Source organism: Panthera leo, chromosome C1, assembly GCF_018350215.1.
Source record: "Panthera leo isolate Ple1 chromosome C1, P.leo_Ple1_pat1.1, whole genome shotgun sequence".
Classification (NCBI taxonomy): domain Eukaryota; kingdom Metazoa; phylum Chordata; class Mammalia; order Carnivora; family Felidae; genus Panthera; species Panthera leo.
In genome coordinates, this window is record NC_056686.1 from 199,751,052 (window position 1) to 199,771,343 (window position 20,292).

At 45.3% G+C, this 20,292-nt stretch overlaps 2 protein-coding genes across 6 annotated transcripts in view; both read left to right on the plus strand.

Moving 5' to 3' along the window:
• Positions 1-3,555, plus strand: part of SMARCAL1 (SWI/SNF related, matrix associated, actin dependent regulator of chromatin, subfamily a like 1) — a 53,936-nt gene extending 50,381 nt beyond the window's left edge. For all 5 annotated transcript variants that reach the window (XM_042950100.1, XM_042950101.1, XM_042950102.1 and 2 more), the window contains exons 17-18: positions 307-403; positions 3,274-3,555. In XM_042950100.1, the coding sequence (XP_042806034.1) occupies positions 307-403; positions 3,274-3,492 (316 nt within the window). In that variant the 3' untranslated portion in view covers positions 3,493-3,555. The remainder of the gene's footprint in view (positions 1-306; positions 404-3,273) is intronic.
• Positions 3,556-13,294: 9,739 nt separating this feature from the next.
• On the plus strand, positions 13,295-16,200 carry RPL37A (ribosomal protein L37a). Its single transcript, XM_042950106.1, has 4 exons — positions 13,295-13,369; positions 13,746-13,874; positions 14,404-14,486; positions 16,076-16,200. The coding sequence occupies exons 1-4, from the start codon at positions 13,367-13,369 to the stop codon at positions 16,137-16,139; spliced, it is 279 nt and encodes a 92-aa protein (XP_042806040.1). The 5' UTR covers positions 13,295-13,366; the 3' UTR covers positions 16,140-16,200.
• Positions 16,201-20,292: the final 4,092 nt, after the last annotated feature.

Here is a 20,292-nt window from a genome sequence, read left to right on the forward strand (position 1 = left end):
TGACCTGAGCTGAAGTTGGACGCTTAACCAACTGAGTCACCCAGGTGCCCCCAGAATTTTGTTTTAATGAGACATATATTTCCTCTACATCTTCCAGTAGAGCTTTGAACCTCATGATATGAGCCCTAAATTGGTTCACAGCTGAGAGGAGGGAAATATTTTTGGATGGGTATTTGTGCCTTGAGAGTTGCAAAGAAGTGAAACAGCATGCTTCAGTCCTATAAAATCAAGGAGGGTGGTCTCCTTTTAATCAGTCTGCTGGTTCTGTGCAGCTTGTAGTCACTGCAGCTCATTTCTCCCCAATAGGCCCATGATTCAAGAGAAGATTAAAGTTCTGGGTGAAGCCGGACTTTCTGAGACCAATTTTTCAGAAATGGCAGAAGCCACTGATTATTTCCACAAGGTAACACCAGCACATGACTCCTTGCCACTGGGGCGGGGTGGGGGGGGGTGCATTAAGTTGTCTGCTCAGCCCTTGGGTCCTGAAAGAGGTGTGGATGCCTCCTGGGGATTTCCTCCAGCCTCGTGCAGATAGGCGGCCTTACGGTAGCTCAGTAGCTCATCTGGAAACCTCAGTGTCCTCTCCTTCTCATGGAACTGCCCAGAATCAGAAGGGGAGTTAAATCATCAAAATCTTTGAGTGACAGGAAGACTAGAGAGTCTGAGGATTTGATCTTTCATTTACATTCATTTAGCAACTAAAGGCTTCCTTTCAAATGTAATTATTGAGATAAATAATACTCAGATCATTTTTTACTTTTTTTTTTTTGAGAGAGAGAGGGTGCCAGTGAGTGAGGGGCAGAGAGAGAGGGAGAGAGAGAAAGAGAATCCCATGAGAGACAGTAAGAGCGAGAGAGAGGGAGAGAGAGAGAAGCGGGGCTCACCTGAAGCAGGGCTTGAACTCATAAACCCTGAGATCATGACCTATGCTTAAGTCAGATGCTTAACCAGACTGAGCCACCCAGGTGCCCCACAGAGATAATATTTTTAAATGTAGAGTGTAAATTATCCTTATAGATAGAAACAGTTAATAAGCTAATTTTAAAACAACCTTACTTTTGGGGTACCTGGGTGGCTGAGTTGGTTAAGCATCCGACTTTGGCTCAGGTCATAATCTCACTGTAAGTGGGTTCAAGCCCCGCATCGGGCTCTGTGCTGTCAGCTCAGAGCCAGGGGCCTGCTTCAGATTCTGTGTCTCTTTCTCTTTGTCCCTCCCCTGCTCACACTTTTTCTCTCTCAAAAATATATTAAAAATCATTAAAAAATAATAAGTTGAAAATTTCAAACACCTAATTTAAAAATAAATAAATAAGACAAACTTACTTTTGAGCTTTTTAAAGAACTCTCGAATTCAGTTGGATGGTAAATATTTTAACAGAGCCTTGGTTATCATATGCCCTTTGAAAAGAAGGAGGCTTATTTTTAAAGGATTCTGAATCGGTGCGAATGAATTTATTTAGAACTCATTTATCATACTGCCCTTACCGTCACTTACTCTGAATTAGTGAAGAATTTCTGCCTATGGTACAAGTGTGAGATAATATAAATGCAGTTTATCAATATTTGTTTTGATTGATAATTATATCTATTTTTTTAATTAAAAGAGGGCTGAAAATTTCATCAACTAGTAGGAAAAGAAAACGTTGCCTCCTAGTAGGAGGTAAAAGCAAAAGAGTTTATGTCTTGCTGAGATAGCCTGCCTTCCGAGAGGGGAAGTGGAATACTAATCTGATCTTGGAACTCTCTTCCATTAATCATGCATGCTCTGAATTAGCCCACGGTCTTGCCACCATCATAATCAAATGCAGGCTAACCGTTGTTTTACTTGGAACAGGCTGCCTTGTGGGGCAGCATTTCTTTGACCTTGCAGTTCCTTCAGACAGAGGCCGATGAGACTGTTTCTGGAGGAAGACATGTGGATCACGTGAGGCTGACCTTAATGACCTTTAATATCGCTCCTCCTGGGGAAGGCTGGGGTCCTGAAAGGCAAGGGAATGTTGGATGCAGGTTGATTGGATAATCTGGAGCTCTTTGATCAGGTTTCCAGGACTTAGCGTCACCAGTGCCGAGGGCTTTCTGGTAAGGAACAGTGAGGAAATAGAGTCCAGCTAGGTTGAGACCTGATTAGAAAAGGGCTGAAAAACCAGGGAAGCTACTTTAGCATCAGTGAGGTAGACACGGGGACCCCAGGATGTGACAAGAAGATCCTGTTCAAGGACAGCCTGGGGCAGAAGTCAGCCTGGCAGAAACCTGCCAGGGATTGAAATGGGAAGAGGCCTACAGGGGAGCCATTGCAAATCCGTGCAGGTGCCCAGTGACACGGTCTGAGTGCAGGGTGTGCCTGTGGAGCATCGCGGAGGGAACAGACAGGAGAGGCAGACTGGCTGCCAGTTTGACGTAGGACATTCACGGTCGGGACACCCTGGTGATCGCAAGCCAGGGAGACGAGAAAAATGGTGGGGAACCATGAAAACTGGGCTTTTCGGAAAGAGCTGCTGGTGGGAGGATGTAGGATTGAGAGGAGAGATGGTTTTGGTTTAAACAGTTTTAGTTTAATGGGACCGGGATGTCCGCGGAGATCCTGAAATGTCCCTCTGGATGGAAAGACGGTCAGGGTCAGGAATTCACCCTTGTGAGAGGACAGCAGAGGGGTAACAGCGAGCCCGTCGCTGTTGTCGCGAGCCTGTCGCTGTGGTTGTAACTGCCGGGCATGACCTGACACTGTATCGTTGCTGACTGCATACCCGTGGAGTTGGTGGGCGTATGAAACAAGTGTGGGAATCTGCTCATCGGTGTGTCAAGTATGTGTCTGTTTTATTAATCACTCTGAAAATTAGGGGTAAGCCGTGGCTGAGCACACTGCTTTGGCGTTGAATTACAACTTAACTATTAGCCCTTTGGTGGAGAACGGCTTTGCGGGAAGTGAGAGCTTGGGAGCAATTTCAATACCGATTTGGAAAGCTAGAAGGCAGAAAACGTTTCCAACAAATATTATAGTTTGAGAGTGCATTCTTCAGTTGCTCTCACACCGTTTCTTCCTTTTCCTTCTTTCCTTTTTTTTTTCTTTTCCTTTACCCCACGAGTAGCAGAGAAGAAAAGATGTCAGGCGGTAAGGCCACCTGGGGCTGCACCGGCCATCGTGCGGCACTGGACGACGTAAAACGTGCAGCCCCCACCTCTGTGTCTCCCTCCCAGCGGAGGAGGTGGGGGGGTGGGGGCAGTGCTGGAGCCCGCACTCTTCTGCTCATCGCTTGTTTCCTCTCTCCGATGAAGGACCCAAAGCAGCAGCAGATCTATGACTTCTTCCAGAAGTCCTTTGAGGAAGATGGAAGTGACAGGGAGCTCCTGGAGGCTGCAGAATCCTTTGACCCTGGAAGTGGTTTCCAGGACCTGGGAGGCATGCTGGACGAAAGCACGTTGACGGACAGCCCCCTGAAGAAAAGGAGATTTGAATTTTTTGATAATTTTGACAGCTTTACCTCTCCCCTATAAGGGGTGGAGGGGAGGCATTTAAAAATCATGGAATTCATTAAAATAAAGTGTTTTGTTTTTAAAGCTTGCGTTCCTCTTGACATAACAGCAGTGCTGGCGTCTGTCTTCAGCCCAGCGCGTGACCAGGCCAACGGTCAGCATTTTCTTTCTGGCCTTTCTGTGTGGATCTGCTTGGGTCTTAAGCTTGGCTTTTCTGGCTGAGAAATAGAGACAGCAGACTGTAGTTGTGATACTTCATGTTCTTTGGGTAACGAGCCGCATCCCACACAACCCCTGAAATCTGGATTTTTAAATGTATCAATTCACCAAGTGTTTATAGAGCACCTACTATGTGCCCGGCAGCGTTCTAGGTGCCAGCAATAACTCACCAAACAAAAGAGAGAAAGTTCGTGCCTTTGCAGAGGTGATATCACAGGAGGAGTAATAGTTCTACATCCTACAAAGAAAAGTAAGGAGGTAAGGGCAGAGAGCAGTTGACAAGCTTTTTCTGTAAATAGATAGTGAATAGTTCTGGCTTTATGGGCCAGGTTGTCTCCATTGGAATGACTCACCTGTGCTGCTGTAGGTCAGAACAACCAGAGGTAATCCAGAAACAAGTGATTATGCCTTTCTTCCAGTAAAACTTTGTCATGGGCACTGAAATTCGAATTCATATAGTTTTCATATGTCATGAATTATTCTTTTTATTTAAGTTTACTTATTTTGAGAGAGAAAGAAAGCACAAGTGGGGGAGGGGCAGAGAGAGAGAACTCCAAGCAGACTCTTCACTGTCAGTGTGGACCCCCACTTGGGGCTCGATCCCATGAACCATGAGATCATGACCTGAGCTGAAATCGGATGCTTAACCAACTGAGCCACCCAGGCGCTCCATGAATTATTATTCTTTTGATTTATTTTTAGCCACTTAAAAACATGAAAAGATGTGCTTAGCCCACAAGCCATACGAAAGCAGGCAGTGGGCCGGACTTGGCCCTCGGAGCAGTTTGCTAACTCCTAGTCTAGAGACGCACAACCCAGTAGAAATTAACACAAGCCACAGACATGATTATAATTATCTGAAAGAGTGTTTTAAAAAATAAAGAAGGATCAAATTAGTAATATTTTCTTTAACTTGATATATTTGAAATATTGTCCGTTCACCATTTATAATCACTATTAAAAACTTACTGAGAGGGGCGCCTGGGTGGCTCAGTCGGTTGAACGTCCGACTTCGGCTCAGGTCATGATCTCGCGGTCTGTGAGTTCGAACCCCGCGTCGGGCTCTGTGCTGACAGTTCAGAGCCTGGAGCCTGCTTTGGATTCTGTGTCTCCTTCTGTCTGCCCATCCCCCGCTTGTGCTCTCTTAAAAATAAATGTAAAAAAAAAATTTTTTTTTTAAAAACCTTAACTGAGAAACTTTCTATTACCTTTTTTTCTTTTTTTTGTAATGCTCAGTCTTCAAGGCTGGGTGTGTATTTGACACCATCCCAGTCTGGATTGGCCACGTTTCAAGTGCTCATTTCCAGCGGACTTGGGGCTGGTAGCTCCTGTGTTGGGCAGCACAGGTTTAGAAAGTGGTGAGGGGTCTCACGTGGCCAGAGTAATAGGTGATGTCAGTGTAGAGACAGACAGAGGCCAGTGATGTGGAGCCCCTGTGTCGGGTAAGAAACGGGATTTAATTTTGAACGTGAAACCACTGACTGGTTTTGAGCAGGGATAGGAGGCGAACTGATTATGTTTTTAAAAGATCCCTCCAGTTTGTGGATAGAACATTGTTGAGGAAGAACAGGCAACGGAAGAGTTTGAGAGGAGGCTGGTGGACTGTGGCAGCCGATGCGGGGTGTGTCGTGCAGAGCAGAGGAGTGAAGGAAGCGAGAAGTGCTTGGATTGGACACATTTTGAGTGTAGAGCTGAAAGAATTTGAGCTGGATTGATGGACAGGCATTGGAGGAAGGAGGAGTCAGTACTTAGACTTAGGATTTTGCCTGTGCAAAGCTGTCATGCCACTGATGGAGATAAAGAAGGGGAAGGTGGGGGGGGCAGGGCAAAGTCAAGGGTTTGGTCATGGACTTGTTGAGTTTGAGATGGAGACGCCTTCCAGGAGGGAAGCTTGCTGCCCAGCTCCAAGGAGCACGACTAGCCTGCACCTGGCCACAGCTTCCGGTTGGTGCTGGTCCACAGAAAGCCACTTTGTCTGAGGTTACACCCTTCCTAGGGCACCCAGCATCGGTGACTGAACAAGGTGGGCATGAACACTGGGCCCCTTGGACATCTCTGGTTAGTAGTATTTGCTGCAGAACTGCACTGGGCTGTCTGAGGCTCCAGTTCACCTCCTCCTGGCCACACGGTTTCCTCCCCTTCCTTTCACAGACACTGATCTCTAATAAACACGCTGTACCCAAAACTCTGTGTGTTCCTGGAAAACGCAACTTGGGGCAAGACCCAAGTGGTGATGTTCCCGTAGGCTGTAGGATTTGAGTCTCCAGCAGGGGAAAGTCACAACAAGAGCTGTGAATTCTGCCCTCACCAGATTTAGTGGTGTTTATTATAGTCTTGGGGCTGGATGAGACCACCAAGCAGGTAAGGTGGCTTCAGGAAAAAAGCAGATCTGACTGACCCCAGAGCACTCCAACATTTAGGGTTGGGAAGAAGATAAAGGAGACCAAGCAGCAAAGAGAGAGAGGGACAAGGAAAATGGGCGTCCAGGAAGGGATTTTAAAAAGTGTTTAAGTGGCACCTGGGGGGCTCAGTCGGTGAAGCATCTGACTTCGGCTCAGGTCATGATCTCACCGTTCGTGAGTTTGAGCCCCACCTCAGGCTCTCCACTGTCAGCACAGAGCCCTCTTCGGATCCTCTGTCCCCACCTCCCACCAGCCCCCCACCACCCCCACTCTCTACCCCTCCCCAGCTTGTGCTCTCTCTCTCTCAAATAAACAAACTTTTTTTTTTTTTTTTTTAAGTGTTTCAGGAGTGGCCGGGTGGTTCAGTTGGTTGAACGTCCAACCTCGGCTCAGGTTATGATCTCACAGTTCGTGGGTTTGAGCCCCATGTCTGGCTTTGTGCTGATAGTGCAGAGCCTGCTTTGGATTCTCTGTCTCCATTTCTCTCTGCCCTCCCCAACCCCTGTACACGCTCTCTCTCGCTCGCCCTCTCTCTCTCTCAAAAATAAATAAATATTAAGAAAAAGTGCTTCAAAAAGGAAGGAGTTGGGGCTTTAATCAGTATTACTGAAGGACAGTGGGCCAGATTTAAGTGAGGTTTAGAGTTAGCCCAATTTTCTTAGCAGCAATGCCAGATGCCTAAGGTGTTCCAGCTCGATTGTGCGTGCATTTGTTCATTGGACTTGGATGGTTTTTGCTTCTGTGCTGTTGGCTAGGTGCCAGGCGCTGCGCCGAACACGACACATTTTGACACAGTGAACCCCATCTTGGAGGAAGGTAGTTATATTTTCATTGTGCAGATGCAGAAACCCAGCCAAGGGAGTCCCAGCTAGGGAGCGGCAGGGCAGGACCCCCGCCAGCCCACCCCCACCAGAGCCCACCCTAGGGCAGGTGCCTGGCTCATACAGCCGGAGCCTCAGTGGTGCTCTGGCGGGTCTGTGAGCAGTTTACCGAGTGGCTCCCTTCCTGAGAGGCTCAACCCTGGCTGTGAACCTGAGCTGGCCTCTCTGTGGGTTCCCAGCTAACTCTGCTCAAACCAGAAACTGGAATGCACCACTTTCTTATGCCTTTCAACCCCTTTCCTGGGCTTCTAGACAGCTCCAATTGAGAGAGGGAGCTCTGAGAGCCGCCCAAGCCCTTCGCTGCTGTCCAGGGTCAGTCAGGCATACTGACCTGTCAGTACCATCGGGACCGTGGGGCCATGTCCCGTGTAAGGCTCTGGCCTTGGGAAATAATGGGGAGGATACTGACTTTCTGCCTTCCTCGGTCAAACCTGGCATTTGCTGCCTGAGCCTCCTATTAATTATCGTGTTGGTCTCTGGCTGTGAGCTTCTCTGCCGGGTCAGAGCTCCTCAGGAAATCCAGCCCGAACATCTGTGTCTAAGGGGCCCGAGTTGCTTCTCCCATCTTTCTGAGGACTGTGGAGATTAGCTGCATTCCGCCGGCGTCTCCTGCCATGAGGAGCCCTGTGGTGGTGCCACATCTCCGTAGATAATTAGGCCTTTGGTTTCCTCCTTACTTCCTGAAACAAGAACGACCCAGTGTTATCTAGAGAAAATCCAGAGTCAGAGGCCTGAGAGAGGATGCTTGTCCGGGCTCTCATCTAGGCCACTTGAAGTGCTCTTTTACTATCTCACTTCCAGCTCTCTGTTTTATTTTTAAGTTTTGTTAGCTGTACCAGTTCTTCTGTAATAGTGACGGTGACCTGTTGGAAGCTTACAGAGGATAAGTATTGGGTCTATCTAAACTTTACTCTAACTTTGTCCCAAATATATAGATATAGATATAGATATAGATATAGATATAGATATAGATATAGATATAGATATAGATATCTAGATATCTATATCTATATAGATATAGATATCTAGATATCTATATGCGTATATATACATATATATATACATATATATACATATATATGTATATATACGCATATAGATATATAGATATAGTTATATAGATATATGTATATATATATGCAGCGTTGTTTAGAATTCCCGAGCATTGTTAAATTAATAAATCCCTGTTTTGTTCACCTCGTGGCCTGGTGGCCCTTGAGATACTGCAAAAGGTGTCAGAGCAATGCCTGCTTTTGGGAAGGTTTGCCCTTGGTCCTTACAACTTGGTGTGCATGTTTGAAACCACCATTTCTCCATCGTCTTAACAAATATGGCCTGTTGAGCCTCCATTAGAAGCCCCTAGTTAAATCTCCATTTCAGCTGCTCTGCAGAACTGTCTCTGAGATGCCCCTGAGGCCCTCCAAAGCAAATTCTATTGACACCATGAAGCCTGTATATTCTAAGTTATACCATCCCAAAGGTGCCTCTAAACTTTGTTGAGGACAGTTCAGCCATTACTGTGTGGTTCAGAAAAGACACTAGACTTACTCATGGAGACTGGATGCCTTTGGGTTCAAGGAAGGATTTCCACACTAATTCCTTTTCCTCCTTTGCTTCACAGCTCAGTCCAAACACACTTGCCACCATCCACTGTGTTTTCTGGAAATGTCAGCTGTAATAAGAAAATCTGGGCCCATCTCATCCCACTTCCCGCCCCTGCCATCGGTGGTGCCCTCAGGGCCCCCTAGGCCCCCTGGAGTAGGCTCTGCCTCCCCTCACCAGGGCCATTATTCCCTGAGTGACCCTGGTTAATTTCTGCCTCCAGGCTGGCATCAGGAAGACTAGAGGGAGTGAGGGATCCTGTGAGCCTTGATCCATTTGTATTTGAATTATTGGGTCTTTTCCTTCTTGGCTTCCCACAGGCCTTTTTCTAGGTCAGAGGGAGAGCTAAGAAACCCAGCTGGCGGCGCCTTCCCCTCACCGCTGACTCTTAGGTTTTGCCTTGTCTGTGCATTCTTGTCTATTGGAATCCTGACCCTTTCTGAAGCTCTTTTTAGGTGACATTTAAACTGTAAGAGGGAGGAGCATCTGGCTGGCTCAGTCGATTAAGCGTCCTACTCTTGATCTCGGCTCAGGTCACGATCTCACGGTTCATGAGTTCAAGCCCCATGATGGGCTCTGGGCTGACAGTGCAGAGCCTGTTTGGGGTTCTCTCCCTCGCTCTCAAAATAAAAGCAACTTTAAGCTATAAAAGGGATGGAAAGAAGTCCAACCTTATTTCCTAGCCTATCCTCTCACTTCTTACCAACACAGGATTACAAAGTTAAAAACAAATGGCACGGAAGCTTAAAGAGAGTTTGTTGGAGTACTCTCTCATACCTAGGTGTTATTTTGGTTTTGTGTTTTCCTGTGAGGTCCCAGTGAAGGAAATGGATTCCTAATCACAGCAGAAAACACCGAGAAGCCTGTGAGTCACAGTATTTGGGATATTATGATGGCCAGCAGTTACTTGGTTTTACAACACCCTCTGCCCCCACATTCTCCACCCCCCCCGCCCCCCGCCACCCATTCACATGATTTATTGAGTGCCACGGACTCCTCTTCCTCTTTGTTCTTAAACCCCCCCTTTTGGGGTGAAATATACACAAAAGGGCTCGTAAAATAAATTTACAGCTTAACAAAATATTACAAAATAAACCCTCATGTAACCATAACCCCAAGGTTGTGAATATAGTATGTTCTAGAAGCTTTATTTATTTATTTATTTTGCTCTTAATGCTTAGATCTACAATCCAATTGCAGTTTATTTTTGTACATGGAGCAAGGTAAGGTCGGGATTAATTTTTTTCCACATGAATATGCAGTTTCTCAGTGTCATATTTTGCTTCTAAGTTTATGTATTTATTTTGAGAGAGAGAGAGCCCACGAGCAGGGCAGGGGCAGAGAGAGAGGGAGAGAGACAATCCCAAGCAGGCTCTGCACTGTGAGCCCTGATGCAGAGCTCGAACTCATGAACCGTGGAGGTCATGACCCAAGCAGAAACCAAGAGTCAGACGCTTAACCAACTGAGCCAGTCAGACGCCCCTCCAAATCACTTATTGAAAAGACTGTCCCTTCATTCAGTGTCTGCACTGCCTTCTTTTCACTGTTATAAATGATATAAAAATTAATCTAAAAATATGTAAGTAAAAAAAATGAAAGCCCTCCATTCTCATTCCTCCTATTCCTAGCCCTACTTCCTACAGGTAGTAACCAATATAAACAATTTGGGATAGAGCCTTTGGTAATTTATTCCCTATGCATATAAATATATGAATATACATAGAATTGTTTTCACAAAAATTGTATCAAACATTTCGTACTAAAAATGGCTCATTTCACATAATATATTTGGCCATTGTTTCATACTGATTGACCTTATCTCTTTCAAAAGTCGCCAAGTAACTCCCATCCTGATGGATGCATTACCTGTGTCAACACCCCGTGAAATGTCCATTTAAAACAAAAAGCAAACAACTAGGGGTGCCGGGCTGGCTCAGTCGTGGAGCATGCAACTCTTGATCTTAAGGTTGTGAGTTTGAGCCCCATATTGAGTGTAGAGATTACTTTAAAAATAAAAAATAAAAAAAAAAAAAGCAAACAACTAGGATGATGTTTGTGGAAAGAAGAGAGGAGGGAATGAATCCACATGCTGAATCCATTTTGGACACCTGGTTCTTTTTAGGTGTTAAGGACTTGACCTTGGCAGGGCTCACCTTCCCCTTGCTGAATCCCCTGCCTGGTGTAGAGGTTGACCCACAGGGCTCTTGACATTGTGTGCAGACTTGTCTCTTGTCCGTGGCCACCAGGCACTTCAGTGAAGGGCAAGCGAGAGCTCTTTAGACACGAAGTGAAGGAACAGCGTGGAGCCTGGGACTCCAGGATAAACCCTTCTGGTCTCCAGCGTGAGATAAACTGGGGATGATGCTTGAACCCCAGATTTCTTTCAAGAATAAAAGGTTCCATATGCCCCAAAGAGAACTGGTTGGCTCAACAGCTAAAAGAACTCTCCTCTAGAGGCAACTTTTAACTTCCTTTTCTAAAGGCCAGAGTGAATTTTGATTGTTCCTGAGGAGCAGGGGTGACTCAGCAGAGATTTTTACTGAGACTTTTATGGGTACATATTAATCTCTACACCTGATTGTCGTCTGAGGGGAATGGAGATTTATTAGCCCACAGATAAGACAAATTGAGACTTTGTGCACAGTTCTCTGAAGCCACTTAGACCTGATTTCGCGAGAGCCTTATTTGTACACCCTCAAGCTTGCTATTTAGAGAATTGTTCAGTTTTAACAAAATTGCTCTGGGCATGAACAATTTCCTCCTACTATGGAGTGTCTCATTTTCAGCCACTCTATTGCATTCTTACTCATGCATTCTGTCTTCTCTTGCTCTCTCTCAGACCCCCTGAAGGCCAGAGTCTAGGTGGTTACACAGGGGATGGCGTGGGAAGATGGTCAGTTTGCTAAATGATGATCTGAACTAAGCTGTCGAGCCAGCCCGGGAGGGCTCACCTCAGGGTGGTCCGCTCCTGGGCAAGGCTGGCCCTGCTTATACCTCACCCAGGGCCAGCCTGCAGGCACAGACAGGAAGAGACGGACCATTGCAGTGTTTGTTTCTCAACCCTTCTTCCACCAGTCCCATTTGTTTGCACCACTAGGAATGTATTTTTGCTTTAATTTATAGTTTTCTAGAAACAGGGCATAGTTTTGGTGGAGGTTTCCAGAAATCATCCCCCAAATGCAGTGCATTTCTCTCCTGAGGGAGGAGAGACTTGCTCCCTCAGCCCCTCGAGATTCTTCCACCTAAAGGGGTAGAGGGTACATGGAGCCTGTGGTGGAACAGGGAGATTTTGAGCACATCCTATTTCCCCAGTGGGCCTCAGGTAGCAGTAGCCATGACTAGAATAGTTTCATTATGCCCAAGCTAAAAAAAAAAAAAAAAAAAAAAAAAACTTAAGGAAAAAAGAGATGCACATATTTTTAAGGGAAAGTAGAAAGCAGATGTTGTTGACCCCTGAACAGAAAATAGGATTGAAAAAGCAGCCAAGGAAACAGCTTGAAGCTTGTGATACAGTAGACAGAACATTGATCTGGAAGTCTTTTATTGGGCAAGTCATATGACCTCTCTGGGCCTCAGTGTCCAGTTTGGAGATCATCAAGTCCAGTACCTCATTGTAGAGTTGGTCACTGCTGAGAGGCAGGGAGGTGGTTCTCCAGGCCATGTAGGGACTGTGGCTAACCAAAAGTGTCATCGCACAAGGTAGTCGCAGAGTCTGGTTTGGACCAAGTGCCAGAGACCTAATTACAAGTTAAGTACATTTTCTGTTATGAGTTTTCAGTGCACTAAATATTATGACTTGGAGTGATACATGCTAATAATTAAGAGAACTGACTGGAGGATCAGGCAGACCTGGATTTGAGTTCTAGTTTCACTGCCTATTGCTGTGTGACCTTGGACAAGTTACTTAACTTCTCTGAATCTTAGTTTCTTCACCCGGAATAATAATAGTAATAGTTACAACTGTATAGTGTTTGGTATGTTGTAGGCACTGTGGCAAACACTTTTCATGCATTTAATTCACTGGCTCTTCACAACAACTTCTAAGGTAGGTATTATAATTATCCAGATGGTACACTTGAAGAAACTGATGAAGAAAAAGCAAAATAATTTGTCAAGAGTTCCCACAAGGGTTAAGTAGCAGAGTCCTGCTTTGAACCCAGACCTATGTTTCTAACCATTACACAAGATATCCTCTCTTTATCCTACTAATGCAGAAAACGACTGTTGTGATTTCAAAAGGATCATAGGAAAAACCTCCTTCAGAGCTATCGTCAGTTTGCAATTTTATGACTGGTGAATGTGGTCCCATGACTGGCTGGGCTGAAATTCTGAGAATGGAGTCTCGTTATTCCCCATTTTGCCAGCCACCTGCACGGGCCCACGATTTTTAGAAGGTATAATGCAGAAAGCAGTAAGACTTGGAATCATAAGCTTTAAGCACTCTGTAAGCCAAAAGGCAGCGAGCAAGTCACTTAAAATCGGAACCTTCCCTTGTCCGTACAATGGAGGAAATCGTACCTGCCTTGCAGGACTTTGTAACAGACGTGTAAGATAACGTGGATGTGTGAAGCGTGCTTCGTTTGTTGCCACAATCTGCGAATCAGGGCAACCCTGGCGGCGAGAAGACGTCTTGCCACACTCCCCGGGAGGCTTCCGGGGCGAGGAAACCTCCGGAGCATAGAGTTCAGTTCCTAGCTGGGCCTCCCATTCGCCACTTCCGCCCGCTTGCCTAAAACCGCGCTTGCGCAGTGAGTCTCTTCCTCTCTGGGCTCGGGCCTAGTTTGCGGCGACATGGTGAGTGTTCGTGCCGCTGAGGCCTGGAGTTCTATCCGCCCGCATCTGACCTTTTGTTGGTTTCTTCGCCCTAGCTCGGCCTCTGCTTACCCGCCCTGCCCCGCATCGTCCTTGGCTTCCGTGCCTTCGCCGCCCCGCTGGGACGCCGACCGGGGCGGAGGGGCGGGGGCGACTTGGTGGCGCCTGGCCCCTCCGGGCCGGGTTAACAGAGTGCCGTGGGAGCATCGAGCCCGCTCCTGGCCCTGGTTTTGCAGGGTGGAATGAGGGGGAGCTAGGTCACAGGCGGAGGCTGGGTGATTGGAGGAAAGGGGTTTGGCGGGGCAAGGTGTCCGTCCCGGGTCCTAATATGGCTGGTTTCTCTCTCAACTCCTAATAGGCTAAACGCACCAAGAAGGTCGGGATTGTCGGTAAATACGGGACCCGTTATGGTGCCTCCCTCAGGAAAATGGTGAAGAAGATTGAAATAAGCCAGCACGCCAAGTACACTTGCTCCTTCTGTGGCAAGGTAAGGCGGTCGGTGTCTGGTGGGGGGAGGGAGGGGAAGGCTTTCTTCCGAAGTGAGCCCTCTCGTGAAGGAAGTTTGTAAACCGTGTGCCGATTCTGAGTTGGTGAGCAGTTAGATTTGCGCATGCTGACGTTTGCTGATCAGTTACGGGACGTTAGGGTATTGATACCTGTGGATTTTGCAAAATGCTTTTTGAGAACCAAAGGGTAAAACTTGACACGGAGCCCCAGCCCACGCCAGACCTGCGTTGGGGGAAATGATTGTGTCCGTTTTGTCTACTGGGGTTCCGTAAAATTTTGTGGGGTGCAGAAGTACTGTTTTGGGAGGAGATGGAGGGGATTTGTCACATCACTGGCCATAAGGCACCATGAGGAATGCAAATTTTGCATTAGAGGACTTAAGGGTATTAGAAACACATGTAATCTACAGTGCATCAGCTTGGATTTCCTAATGTAAATCAGACACCTGGATGTGTGCGAGATAAAAGACTTTTCATTGGTTCACAGGGAAAATTGATTCTCTTTTACAGACCAAGATGAAAAGACGAGCTGTGGGGATCTGGCATTGTGGTTCCTGCATGAAAACCGTAGCGGGTGGTGCCTGGACCTATAAGTGAGTCCATTTCTTTGTAGCATTTGCAAGTGTGTGAGTCACGGCAGAATTCAGGTTTGAGGCCGAATGGGCTAGTTTTAACTCTCTAGGAGACTGAGAAAGTGAGCGTGCTTTTGTGTCTTCCACGACTCCTTGAGAGCTGTGGTTTATGTTCAGTTATTTAAGGTATAGAAACAAAACTGAAATAAAGTCTGACTTTAGAATTGTATAGGGTCCTAAGGGTCCTCACTGAGCGCTATGATACTGTAAGCCCATTGGCAAGACTGGGTACATACTGAAGCTTGACTTGTGATGCAAGCTGTTTTTATAAAAATTAGGTCACTTAGCTCTTCTCTGTATCTGGAATCACGAGGCCTCCTGCACCACTACGCCTTTGCCGTCTTAAACAGAATAGGCTGGACCCTGACAAGTGCCCCATGATACTGCTGAGATAAATCTGTCTGTGCTGGTTATTGATTGAGTGGATTTGAGTTAATCCATTTCTGGGAATTGAAGCCGCAGTGGAAGGCCTCTAATCTTGGAATGCATTGCCTTCCCTGAAGGCTGATGTGTTCTTCCTTTAGCCAGTACGTAGACGCGAGATGTCAATACACTAGCCGCCTACATATAAAATGATAAGACTAGTGTGGTTGAGGAACCGATTTTTTTTTTAATGTTTATTTCTGAGAGAGAGAGAGAGAGAGAGAGAGAGAGAGAGAGAGAGATTGAGATTCCGAAGCAGGCTCCAGGCTCAGCTGTCAGCTCAGAGCCCGATGCAGGGCTTGAACCCACAAACCGCAAGATCATGACCTGAGCCGAAGTCGGACGCTCAACTGACTGAGCCACCCAGGCGCCCCAAAGAATTGAATTTTTAACTTTATGTTGATTTAAAACAATGGTGTGTGGGTACATAGGTGGCTCAGTCAGTTAAGCTTCTGACTCTTGATCTCAGGGTTGTTGACTTCAAGCCCTGCGCTGGGCGTGGAGCTTACTTAAAAAACGAAAAGCAAAAATTGCAAAATTGCAGCAGTGTAAAATACTGAAAAGTGTTGAAATTATAGTTTTTATATATGTGTCTTGTGGGGATTTTATGAGGGCAAGAAGGAAAGTGGAGACTAGGGTGCTGTCTTGGTTGTGATGATAAAGTGAACTAGTGTTCCTGTGCCCACCGTATGTGATGGTTACGGGTTTTCCAGATAAAGTTCCTGAATCTTTAGGTGTAACTTTTGTAGTCATTTTAATAGCTGCCTTTCCAAAATATACTTTATTCTATTCTACCTATTTTGACATTGTTTTCTTGATATTTCTAACGTATTATACCATCTTAACAGTTTATTAGTTTCTTCTGGCATTCTGTCCATTCCCTTTTACTGAGTTTAGGTCAGCCTCTTGCAACCATTCATTCCTCCCTGTTCCTTTTTTATGCTGCTTGATAAATGAGATGCATGAAATTAAATTGCCTGTCTAATCCTGCAAGAGCCTGAAGACAAGACTCATTGTTCAAGGATGCCATCGTCGTTAAGATTGTACTGTTAAAAGGCAGGATTTACTCATGCCATTTCACATGTTAGTGTAGCTGTGTTGGAACCAACTTCTGTTTTTCTTTCCAGCACCACTTCTGCTGTCACAGTAAAGTCGGCCATCAGAAGACTGAAGGAGTTGAAAGACCAGTAGAAGCTTCACCATTTGAAACATTGCTAGCCTATAATAAATGGGTTAATTTATATAACAAAATGACTTTGGCATATTGTTAAATTTATTAATTAGATGTTCCAATTAGTGTTGCATTAATTTTGGTTTCTCAGAAGACTTGGAAATTAAAAATCCTAATTTTCTTGGAAAAGGGTGCTGAGGTGGGTTATCATAATAGCGCATTTTTCTGTAGTCAGATGACATGTGACAAAAATATGAGCCTTAGAGATTAGGTATGCATCTTCGCTTTCTATGCGTGTGTCCTTGCCAATTCAACTTCTTTGAGGTACATTAGTTCAAGTTGCGTAGGCTTTTGTCTTTAGATCAGTGCTTTGTTTTGTTTTGTCTCTAAAGATAGGATGGTATGTATTGCCTCCTGACTTCTGGGTGTTTTGTCTTACCACACATTGTATCAGCATCTGCAGAAAATAACACGGAACAATTTTAGAGCAAATTTTGCAAAATTCCACACCATTCTCCATTTTTCAGTTTGTGTAGAGGATTGACCGGATTGAAGCGCTCAAGCTGATCCAGATGGTCTGTCTCACTAATAAACAGTGAAGTTCCATAGAGAAATTCAAGAGTTGTGAATAGGTCATGATTATGATGTAACCTTTTTTCCCCTTTACTCGAGAATTATGTAGTTCTCTGCCAGTTTTGCCAGTTAGCCTTTTCTCAGCCCTGTCTAAGCTGCCATGTGTGGTAAGGATTCCTTAGCCTCCTAACAGGTATGTCTGTGTACACTTCGAAGACAGTGATTCTTTGGGAACCCAAATCTGATGTGATAAAAATACGGATTCCCTCTGTCCTTGGACAAAGTACAAATCTTTGTGGATCTTCATGGACAGCCCTTAACTCTCTTTGGCCCATTACTAAATATCTTAAGTTCTCTGTAACACCTGTGCACAGATTTTTTTCCCTCCACTTCAGCATTGGCTCTGGCACGAATGTTCCCTCAGGGCAATAATGCACTGTGTCAAGCTCCTGTTAGACCCATAGCGGTAACTATAGGTTTGTGTTACTGTTGCCCCCAACAGTTTTGTTCATTATTGTATCCCCAGTATAATTCCTTGCACATAGCAGGCTTAAGTATTTGATGAGTAAATGTGTGGCTCTCATTTTTGTGACAATGGTGCCTATAACTGAGGTGATTTTGTATTCTGAAACGGAGTACTCTGGGCCAGTACAGATAGGACCAAGATTGATAAATCAGGATTTTTAGACCTCCTGGAAACGTTTGGCACAGGTCTTCAGAATCCCCTGATTTTGCATCGTAAGGAGTTGAACAAACATGAGGTGCCTGGGGTTAGTTAATAGGCACCATACTCAGCCAAACTGCTCGGGTAGTTAATGTGATCTATGTTACTTAACCTGTGCTTCAGTTTCCTGAACAACTCCTGGTAGCAGAATGGAGTTGTTCTCCAGTGATGGGAGCTAGGGCTGCTGATTCAGGATCTCATATGAAGACTTTCTGTGTTGTTACTTTGGGAATTTGGATGTGATTCTGGAGGTAATAGAGAACCATTAGAATTTTGTAAGCAGTGAGGTAATGTTTAACATTTGTCAGGCTTGAGTAGTCTTAGGTACTGTGTATCATTTAATCCCACGACAACTTTAGGAAAAGTAGGTAATATCCCCATTTACACATGAGAAAGTTACGTAACTTGTAAATGGTGGAGCTGGGATTTGAACACTCGCTTTGTTGGCTACAGAGTTGATAATCCTGGAACTTTATTACTTTTAACATGGTTTTTATGATAGTTGAAGAGTAGATTGGGGACATAGAGGCCAGTTAGGAGGCTGTTGAAATAGTATATATTTCGTGGATAAGGAAATAGTTTGATAAGGTTACAGTAGGTGGCAGAGGTAGGGCTGAAAATTAGGTTTCTGACTTCTTAGTCCATGTTTTTCCCACTTGATTACACTGGCTTATGAGCTCAAAAGTATGTCTCTTCTTAATCTGCCTCTTCATAGATTAAACATCTCCACCTTCATTTTACTCTTAACGGAGCAACCCTACCCCCTGGGTCTCTTTCAGAACTTTCGATCTATGGGTTTGTACCTCACATTATTGCATTGATTCACGCCACGAAATGACACCTCTGTGTACAAGTGCACGATGTCAGCGATAGTACAGCGATGCCCCATGTTCCCATCTAGCAGCTTGCTGAAACTTACAACCAGATTGACACTGCATCTGATGTATACTCCAAGTAAACTGGTAAATGATTACTGTGAGCAGAGGCAGGACTGGACGCTTCCAGAGCTTTACTTCTTTTATCAGCAATCCTTATTTTATATATGATGAGGCCCATCACCCCCATACCTAACTACGTCTCCTGGTAAATTTGGGTATAGTAGGACGTCTTGAGTGACCCAAACATTTTTCATAAGGCTTTGAAACATCTCAGCGCAGGACCCCCAGTCCAGGCTGCCCCAATTTGCACAGTGACTCCCAGAACTGATTTCAAGTCGTTTGCCTGCATCAGGATGTAAAGGTGAATAAGGCAGGTGTTCCTCACTAAACTTACAGGCTAACTCGTAAATATTTTTGTGTGCTGTGATAAATGCACAGGTAGCCAGAAAGCCAAAATAGCACATCTAATTGAAAGTTTTGTTTTGGGCTTACAAATGAGGGATGGGAACTACTTAAGAATAGGCCTAGAGACCAAATCCTGGGGCTGAGATCTGGGGCTGAGAACAGATTTTAGGAGGGCCCAGCTACGATTGGGAATAACATCAGCAGCAGTTTTGAAATGTAGAAACCAGAACCTAGCTGTCCATACAAAGAAGTTTTTCCATATTTACAGTCTTAGGAAAACCAAAAGCCATTTTGTAGTTGATAGCACTTAGGGCCAAAACTGAAAACAGGGCAGGAAAACTGATTTATGTGTTCTGGGATGTATCAGTCAAAACGAGTCAGGGGTCAAATGCATGTGCCATGGTCAACCCTGTAGGTCAGAGAGCCTTGAGAGCAGTGTCAGGACAGGGAGTAGTACGCCTGACACGTGAAGACCCACAGATACTCTTGTGGTTCAGCTAATGAAGAAGCTGGGAGGGAGGGGGGGCGGTGGTTAGTTAGAGGGTGGAGACCATTAGATCAGCGTGTATTAACCGCTCCCTGAAATAGGGAAGAGACAGGATTGCCAGTGACCCTGCTCACTAGCAGGGGTGGAACAACGTGCCTCATTACACTTAAAACTTACTGGTGTGGAAAACCAAGAGTGTTTCAAAGTTACATGTAGTGAGTACATGTCTGTGTGCATATGTGTATGGCAATTCCAGTCAAAATGTGAATTTTTCTAAAGAGCTCTACAAAATGTTTCTAAATTTTATTTGGAAACAACTAGAAAGGATAAAAAGAAGAAAGTCCATATAGCTTAGTGGTTAAGAACATGGACTAGGGTCAGAAGTAGTTTATATTTCCTATTAGGTAGTGACCTTGGGCAAGTTTACCCCTTTTTTGAACTTGTTTCCTCATCTGTAAAATCGATCTAATGACATTTCCTTCAAACAACAAATGAGGTAATTTTGGTTCCAGATACTGTCCATATTAAGGTCCAGGAACCCAGGGTAGTTGGGGCCCCAGATCTTGGAGAGGAGTCCTGGGGACACTGCTGCTGTTTGAGTGAAGGTGTCAGGGTAGAGGCCAGAGGGAAACTGCCTGTGTTAGAAAGAAGAGTTAAGATGTGAGGTTCAGGCTGAGGAATCTTCTTTTTTTAAAAAAAAATTTTTTAGTTTATTTATTTTTGAGCGAGAAAGAGAGCACGAGCAGGGGAGGGGCAGAGAGAGGGAGACACAGAATCGGAAGCAGGCTCCAGGCTCTGAGCTGTCAGCACAGAGCCTGATGCGGGGCTCGAACCCACAAACTGTGAGATCATAACCCGAGCTGAAGTCGGGCGCTCAACCAACTGAGCCACCCAGGCGCCCCTGAGGAATCTCTTCTAATGTACAGTTTTGGTTCAGGAGGAAAGAGGGGACTAAAACAAGACCTTTGAAAATAGGAAGCCAGTGTCACACTGTGTGCGTGTACGTATGCCCCCGTGATGTGTACATGGCCATGTGACATGCCAGTAATATGGAGCACTCTTATGGTTAAATTTTTGGAGGCTCTTGTGATATTCTCTGTAGGGGG